The 8572-nt window shown below is 37.0% G+C and overlaps 1 protein-coding gene across 1 annotated transcript; it reads left to right on the top strand.

The window, feature by feature from the left end:
* On the top strand, positions 1-966 carry BDZ99DRAFT_260016 (uncharacterized protein). The gene is made up of 2 exons (XM_033713782.1): positions 1-251; positions 330-966. The coding sequence occupies exons 1-2, from the start codon at positions 152-154 to the stop codon at positions 686-688; spliced, it is 459 nt and encodes a 152-aa protein (XP_033579001.1). The 5' UTR covers positions 1-151; the 3' UTR covers positions 689-966.
* Positions 967-8572: the final 7606 nt, after the last annotated feature.

The raw sequence follows: 8572 nt of genomic DNA, 5'->3' as shown, positions 1-8572 counted from the left end.
ATTCTCCACGTAGCATTGTACATAGCACCTAATCAACGCTCCTCTTTGAGCCCTCGACCTCTTGCGTGTAGCGCTATCGTGACATGACGTGGTTGTAGATCGAGTTTATCTGGATGAGCTGGGGTTTGGCAAAACAACGCAGAGAGATCAGATGATATTTGGAGCGTCATCCGTCATGGCTCGAAGTGGGATAGGACAGAGCTATTTTATAGAAGGTATACTAGCGTTGGGACCTCGCTATGACGCAAACTGTAAGAGCTCACTTTTTGAAAATATGGCTTACTTATCACAAATATCACATATGTATAGCTGATTTTTGCTGAATATAGCAACCCATCCTACTGTTTGGGCGAAACTAGCGACCGCTCTGCCTCAGCCTGTCTTTGTGACCGATTTAAGGTTCAATGGCAGAGGTGAATACACCTTCGGAACAATCCCTTACCATAATATGGATGTCAGTTTTTGGGACGGAGATATCAACGAGCAAGACCTTTGGAGACTCCCCATTACATCATACGCAATTGGCGGACACGCGACTGAGAAGAAGATAGCGAAAGCCTGTTTTGACGCCATAGTGGACACCGGTTGCAGTTTCCTTCGTCTTCCGCCTTGCATTGTACAAAGCTACTATGCAATGGTACCAGGTCATATTCAACGAGATGGAGTGTATCTCTTCCTGTCACGGTGACGATGTATCGGGCATTTGAACGCGAGATAGACAAGTATCAGATTCAAAGAAGGATAACTACGTGCTATTACCGTGGTTGGTTACAAGACGTTAAGATGCCGAGTTGAATTAGGGACGGGAGCCAGGCTATATACAGGACGAGAAAAGGGGCTCGCACATAGCGCGTGGCCCTAACAGAATCGGGAATCAGGTGGCAGGCGCGTGGCGCACGCGTGCGCACGTATGCGGGAACAAGGTGTCAGGGGATTAATGCTTAGAGGGAGGCTATAATCAATACCGTAACAGCCACTAAGTTTAACAACTTTAGGGCCTTTTTATAGTTTGCTCTAGGGCAGCTACACCTTTATAAGGTGGCTGTTAACTTTATTTAGTATGCTAGATATACGGGCTATAGTAGTAAAAAAAGGGAGTAAGCTTATGCACTGTAGTAGTAAATAAAAGGAGTAAGCTTGCGCACTTATTTAAAGGTTTATATAATTAGTAAATTTCCGTAACACCTGCAGGTATTAATAGGACTATAAGGCATTAAAATATTAATAGGAACCGCCTAAAATTAACTAAAATATGCCCCCTATTTTTATAGCTACCCTGCTTATCGCTTAATCTTAAACGCCTGTAAATCTATTTAAAGCTGTTAAAGGTACCCTTTTTTAAAACCCTAACTTATCCAGCTCTCTATAGTAATGCCGCTTTTATCCCTTAAATTATCTATATAGTAGCCACGCTCTGCTATCTTATCTCTATACTTTAGAAACAGATCTTTATCCTTGGATAACTATCTACACTACCTAACTAACTAAACGTTAAAGAACTCGCTTATTATATCTATCACGGCTTAAACGGTGAAGCTTGCTGCACGGCGTACTACGTAATATTAGGACCCGGCGAGAGGCCTTGTTGCAAGGGCCTATGCGAGCCTTAGCAGGAGTATACCTGCTAACCGCCGCCCTGCCTTTTTATAGCTCCTTAAGCTACGTCTTATTATTTAACCCGCCTGCCTGCCGTGCATTATAGAACACGTAGTAAATTCAGTTATTACTTCTACCTACCTGCCCGAGCTAGCTAGGGCAATCCTGCCGCCCGAGACCGTGATATTATATAGCTCCTTACCCACCTAGCTATCTACCTGCACCGCCGACCTAATGTCCTACCTTTTCCCCCTAGTCCTGCCGGATAGCGAATCCGCGTTCGCCGCCTATATTACTAACCACGTATATAAATAGTATAAGTACTGCCGCCAAATATATAAATATATTAATACCGCCCAGGAAAGCCTTACTAAAAACCACTAAGCCGCACTTTATATATAAGTCCTGGAATTGTCACGGTATCGACCGCGACACCCTACCTACCGAAATTCTGCCGCAGATTGCTACAACTCCAGCAATCTGCACCGGCCTACTACCGTTGGCCGGCCTCCTGCCCTGCCTACCCTGCTCCGCTCCCGTCTCGCTTCCGCTTCCTATCCTGTCCCGCTCCAGCCACCTACCGGCTGCCCCCTTTTCCTATCACCTGATCTGGTAAGGACCTCGCGTACACGCGTGCCACGCGCCGAAACGGCATGGAGGCCGTACGCCACGCGCTCGGCCACGCCCTTATATCCGGTGGCCCGTCTCCCGTCTTCCTGTTCCTTACACAACGTCTTGATTCTCCACGTAGCATTGTACATAGCACCTAATCAACGCTCCTCTTTGAGCCCTCGACCTCTCGCGTGTAGCGCTATCGTGACAGGAATTGGAAATTAAGGAATATAAACGATAGAGCGACCAACTAAAGGCATAATTATAAGCTGTCCGTGAATACTAGAAGGAAAAGATAAAGAAGCTTACGGATAAACTAGCTTTAGCCCTTGCTAAGAGATAGAGAGCAATTAATATAGCTATACCTACCGTCCGCACCGCCCTATAAACCCCGATACTGCAAGTACTAACTAAAAGAAATATAGCTAATATAGTATAAACGCCTCCGTCTACTTCTAATATATCTACCACCCCTGCCCGGCTTTCTAAGAAACAACCCGACCCTAATAAGTTTACAGGTGACCGAAAGAACTTCTGTGTTACAACCCGTAATACGAACAACCCGAGCGCAGAGGCACTCGCGGAGACAAGCAAGCAGATAAGACTAATTACGCAGAACCAGGTTACAGGACTAAGAGGGTCACGTGTAGGACGCATAGGGATCCTAGATTCCCCTATAGACTGCTAGTAGATAGGAACGATCTAAGAATAAGATATTACGAGGACAGGGTCACGTGATGGCTCGAGAGGCTTAAGGGAGCGAGCCAGGCGAGCGCTTAAGGGGCTCGAGGCCGCGAGCTAGGAGAGTAGCTTAAGGAGCTTAAGGCTGCGAGCTATATAAGTAAGAGGTTTCTTAGGACGGAGCTTTTATATAAAGGAACGCTCCTTTATATAGATAGGAACCTTATATTTAACTTAAGACTTTAATATTACCTATTAGAAGTAATAACCCTGTTTTAGACCTTAATTAATTATTGCCTTACCTTTTAAAAACTATTGCACCCTAATAATAACTTGCCTATACCCTGCCTTAGTATAAAACACTTAGAAGGTATAGAAGAGACAACCTGTTATACTTTAAACACCGCTATATTAAAGGAGTTATATATAGACAATTAATTAAAATAGCCTTACTAACCCCTTCGGGTAGTATAACTGCTAGACTAACCCTAACTATAACCGAGGTAGCAATATATATACAGGCGTTGCTTATATAAATATAAATACTAGAAGAAGCTAGCAACACTAAGAATAAAGAAATTACGGCCCTATAGGGAAATCTTTAGACCGTCTAAAAAAAGCTTACTACTACTAGAGTAGTTAGCTATAAAGGCTATAAAATAAATAAACCCGAAAAGTTTACTAGGAAAAGAGGAGCTTTGCGAGCATTTATAATATAGATAAGGCTATACCTGCGCACGAACTAAAGCAACCTTAAATTCGAATCGGATAAGGTCTATATAGCAGCCACCTTTTTAAAGAAAGAAGCGTTTAACTGGTTTAACCCGATGCTTATAGACTGGCTTAGCAATACTAATATAGATAATCGGAAACTAGAAACCAATATTATATTTAGCAATTACGGATACTTTAAGTTAGCACTTTAGATAACCTTCGGAGACACCGACAAAAAATAGACAGCAGAATAGAAAATAGCAGTTCTAAAGCAGAAGAGCTTAACTAGCTGCTATACTTTAGAATTTATGCAAATCGCGTCTAAGCTATTATAAGGAGATAAAGCTCTGCAAGTATAGTACTACAGAGGTCTTAAAGAAGATATTAAAAATAAAATTATATAAGGCGAAAGGCCTCTAATACTTTATAAACTTAAGGAAATAGTAATATAGATTAATAGTTAATAGTATAAACAACAATTAAAACGGGCAGATAAAAGAGGACTTTATTCTTACGCCCAACTAGCTAGACTAAAGCTAAGAGTAACTAACCGCGACTATAAAGATTGTATAGAGATTAATATTATAAAACAACGCAATAACTAAAGGGGTAAACTAATTACTAATAAAAAAAGGCAAGAAAAAAGGCGCAATAGTGCATGCCTATTATACGAAGAATAGGGACACTTTGTAAATAAGTGCTCTAAGAACACCTAAATAGTAGTAGTTATAATAAAGCTAAATATAAACCGCTATAATTCTATATTATAGACCGCGTGCTATAATAATAACTGCTTTACCTATTAGTTAGATAAGTAGGTAACAGGGTACTATTTAATATAAAGGGCGAAGGGATATACTATTACTATAATAAGGAATAAAAAGTATAACAGCAATCCTATAGATAACTACTATACAGACGTAGAAGTTAAGAGTATAGAGATTAACTACCTATTAGAAATAGATAAGGCGTTCCAGATAATTAAACCGCGATTAGAACCCCGAACTAATATACCCGAGCTACAGGATAACAGTAAAACCGAGTTACTAAACACGGAAGTACAGGTCGATAGAGTTGTAGCTATATATAAATAAAGCGCAAGAGAAATTTTTGCACGCCTTAATAAAGGATAAGAAGCGTAAAAAGCCGAAAACGCTATAGCGGGCGCAGAGCTAAAGGAACTAGCCAGTTACTAATTCCTAAGAGCTATAGAAAGAGTTACCGGACAACTTATTAAAGAAAAAGGATAAAAAATAGCCGCAGCCGCAGGAATAACAACAACAACGCCAACCCTTAATATAGAAACTCGCGCGAAATTAGATATATTTAAAGGCTTAAGCCGTAATATCTGGATAAAACAGAACAATAAATTACCTATTAAGGATAGTAAGGAGTACTATAATAGTAACGAAAATCGCAAACTAAAAAAGTAGTCTAGCAATAGCAAATTTAGTATAGGGCTAGAGCAAGAACCGCTAAAGCTATATAGAAGATAAACCGAGATTAAAATCTATAGAGCTTTATACCCTATTAGTAAAATAGGTGTCTATAATAAGGAAGATAAATAGCTAGATAGAAACCACCTACTTTATAGATAGATATTTTAGGTATCGTGTGTTAAAGATAAATGCGATAAGCACGTAGTATATAAGAAATATCGAGGATAGTACCTATATCGGATAAGATATTATATTATTACGCAACTAGTACTATTTAAGGAAATAGAGCACTATATTATAGGTAAAAAAAATAAACTTATAGGAGTAGCTACTATAGTTGCGGACCCTTAGTACCTAATAGAATATAGGAAAGATAAAAACTGGCGAATATATTACTAGGACTTATATCTAGTATATTGCGAAACAAAATATATAAACTATTAGCTATAAAAACAGCTAAAAAATAAGCAGGCGCTTAAGTAACAGGACGGCTAGAGCAGCTAAAAATAAGGTCCTATAGAGCAGCTAAAGATAAAGGAATACGAACCGCAACTATTGCTACTTTAGTAGGAAAAGCCTATATTATAGAGAAAGAAAGGAACCCGGCAACGCAGCCTAACTCTATTCCTATTTAGAACTATAGACACGTAATCCTATTAGTTAAGATTAGTAAAAACCCGGCGAGAGTACTGCTGGACAGTAGCGCGCAGGGAAATTTTATATCCTATAACTTTATTAAAAGAAACCGAATCCCTTAGTAATAGAAAAACAGACCTTATAGACTATATATAGTAGATAGCACACCTATATAATATAGTAATAGGCAGGTAACTATAGAAACTTAACTAGGTGTTATATAGATTAAAAAATATAAAGAAACTATTAGTATAGACATAACTAATACAGTAAAATATAATATAATTTTAGGTATACTATAGCTAAAGCAGTATAACCCCTAAGTTAATTAGAAAGCGGACTAAAGGGCACCCTGCGCTAGGATAAGCCTAAGTAAAAACAAAATATTAATATAGATACCTTAAAAGGTAAAAAAGCCTAAGGAGAAAATAGGGCAGCAAGCTAATAGTAGCCTAGACCCCTAAGCAGCCGGCAGCTAGCCAAGGCAGCAAAAGCACTAGTTATACTAGAAGAATATAATAAATTTAAAGAAATCTTTATAGAGAAGGTTTAGAATATATTACTAAAGCACTAACCTTAGGATTACTATATTCCCCTAGTACCAGGCGAATAACCGCAGTTCGGACTAATCTACTTACTAGCCTAGAACGAGCTGGAAGTGCTAGAAGAATACCTGGAAAAAAACCTAAAGCAAGGATTTATTAGACTATTAGAATTGCCCGCAGGTTACCCTATAATATTTGTCCTAAAGGTAAATAGTAAGCTACGCCTTTATATAGACTACAGATAACTAAATAAGATTATAATTAAAAACCGCTATTTATTACCTTTAATCTCTAAGCTTAAAAACTAACTGTATAAGGCTAAGTACTTTATAAAGTTAGACCTACGCAAAAGGTACTATTTAATTTAGATAAGAGAAGGAGAAGAGTAGAAAACGGCTTTTAGAACTTAATATAGACACTTTAAGTATATAGTAATACTATTTAGGCTTACTAATACGCTAGCAATATTCTAGGCAGTAGTTAACTTAGCGTTAAAAGGCTATTTAGATCGGTTCGCAGTGGTATACCTTAATAATATCCTTATATACTTAGAAACGCTAAGTAAATATAAAATATATATATAAAAGGTACTTAAAAGACTTAAAAAATATAATTTTATAGTAAACCTAGATAAGTGCGAGTTTTACAGGCAGAAAGTCGGATTCCTAGAATGCGTTATTAGTCCAGGATAGATTAAGATAGAAGAAGGCAAGGTGTTCTCTATCTAAGAATAGCTAGAGCCCGCGAATTTAAAGGAACTATAGTTGTTCCTAGGGTTAGCTAATTACTATAGGCAGTTTATTAAGGGTTACTTGAAAATTATAGAGCTACTTATAGAACTTACTAGAAAAGATATTAAATATAGATAGACCCTAGAAGTACAGGGCGCATTTAATAGGTTAAAGGCATAGTTTACTTTAAAACTAGTATTAGCAATTTTCGACCTATAGAAACTAGTTACTATTAAAAGCAATACGTTAGATAAGGTAGTAGGAGCAATACTTAACTAACCAGACGAACGAGGGAAACTATATCCTATAGCGTTCTACTTATAAAAGCTAAGCATAGCTAAGCTAAACTATAATATCTATAATAAGGAACTGTTAGCTATAATAGAAGTATTTAAATAGTGGAAAGTTTACCTTAAAAGGGCAGTATATATAGTATAGGTGTATATAGACTATTAAAATCTAATATACTTTACTATAACTAAGGAGTTGAATAGGAGATAGAAAAAATAGTTAGAAAAGCTAGGAACCTTTAATTTTAAGATTATATACTAAAAGGGATCTAAAAATACTTATATAGATATACTTAGCAGAAGGCCGGACTATATAGAAGGAGCCGAGAAAACCAGGTAACCTATACTTAAGGAAACTAGTCCGGGAACCCTTAAATTTAACTATATATAAGCAGCAGTTGCTTATAGGTCTAAGGATAATAAGTAGTATAAATAAATTAAGGCAGCATAGAAGGTAAATTAAGAAAGCCGGGATTTAGCGGGTTATAACTAGTAAAGCTTGCGCCTAGAACCTATAAACTAAGAGTATAGAAAAATCTAGGGCGGTATTATTATCTTATAGAATAAGATATTTATACCTAAAACCTTATAAAAAGAGCTTATTAAGAAATTCTATAGTATACTAGTGCACAGGCACTAGGGAGTGGAAAAGATATAGGAAAGAATTGCAAGAATATTCTACTTCCCCGGACTCCGGAAATTAACGGAGAAAATTATATATAACTACGAGTGTATAAAGAATAAGTTAGTATAACACGCACTATATAGACTAATAAAAAGTCCCTTTATACTGGAAAAAGTATAGAAATCTATTATATAGGACTTTATAGTTAAGCTACTATAGTCTATTAAACCTATAACAGGTATAAAGTACAACGCAATATTAGTAGTTACGGACCAACTAACTAAATATATATACTTTATCCCTTACTAAAAAGTATTAACGGCAGAGGATCTAGCCTATACTTTTTTAAAGTATATTATTAGTAATTACGGGCTACCCTAGAAGATAATTTTAGACTAAAATAAGCTCTTTATATTAAAATTCTAGCAGACCCTTACTGCACAACTAGGGACAAAGCATAAGCTTTCCACGGCGTTTTACCCTTAAACGGACGGGTAAACGGAAAGGCTTAATTAGACTTTAGAGTAGTACCTATAATACTATATTAACTACAGGCAGGATAATTAGGTATTACTACTACTAATAGCCTAGTTCGCCTATAATAGCGCATCTATAGAGATAATAAAGGTATTACCCTTTTTTATAAACTATAGTTTTAATCTAGAGGTATATTAAAAACCCTAACTTAATAGTATAAGGGCCT

Source organism: Mytilinidion resinicola (genome assembly GCF_010093595.1).
Source record: "Mytilinidion resinicola strain CBS 304.34 unplaced genomic scaffold BDZ99scaffold_6, whole genome shotgun sequence".
NCBI classification, from domain to species: Eukaryota; Fungi; Ascomycota; class Dothideomycetes; order Mytilinidiales; family Mytilinidiaceae; genus Mytilinidion; species Mytilinidion resinicola.
Note: the sequence above shows the minus strand (reverse complement) of the source record. Positions and strands in the feature narration are given on the sequence as shown.

What these genes read in the sequence shown, in the direction of transcription:
- BDZ99DRAFT_260016 (XM_033713782.1), top strand. Translation starts at nt 152, where the DNA reads ATGATATTTGGAGCGTCATCCGTCATGGCTCGAAGTGGGATAGGACAG. An exon ending in ACCTCGCTATGACGCAAACT is followed by an intron (nt 252 to 329) that starts GTAAGAGCTCAC and finishes TGCTGAATATAG; the next exon opens with CAACCCATCCTACTGTTTGG.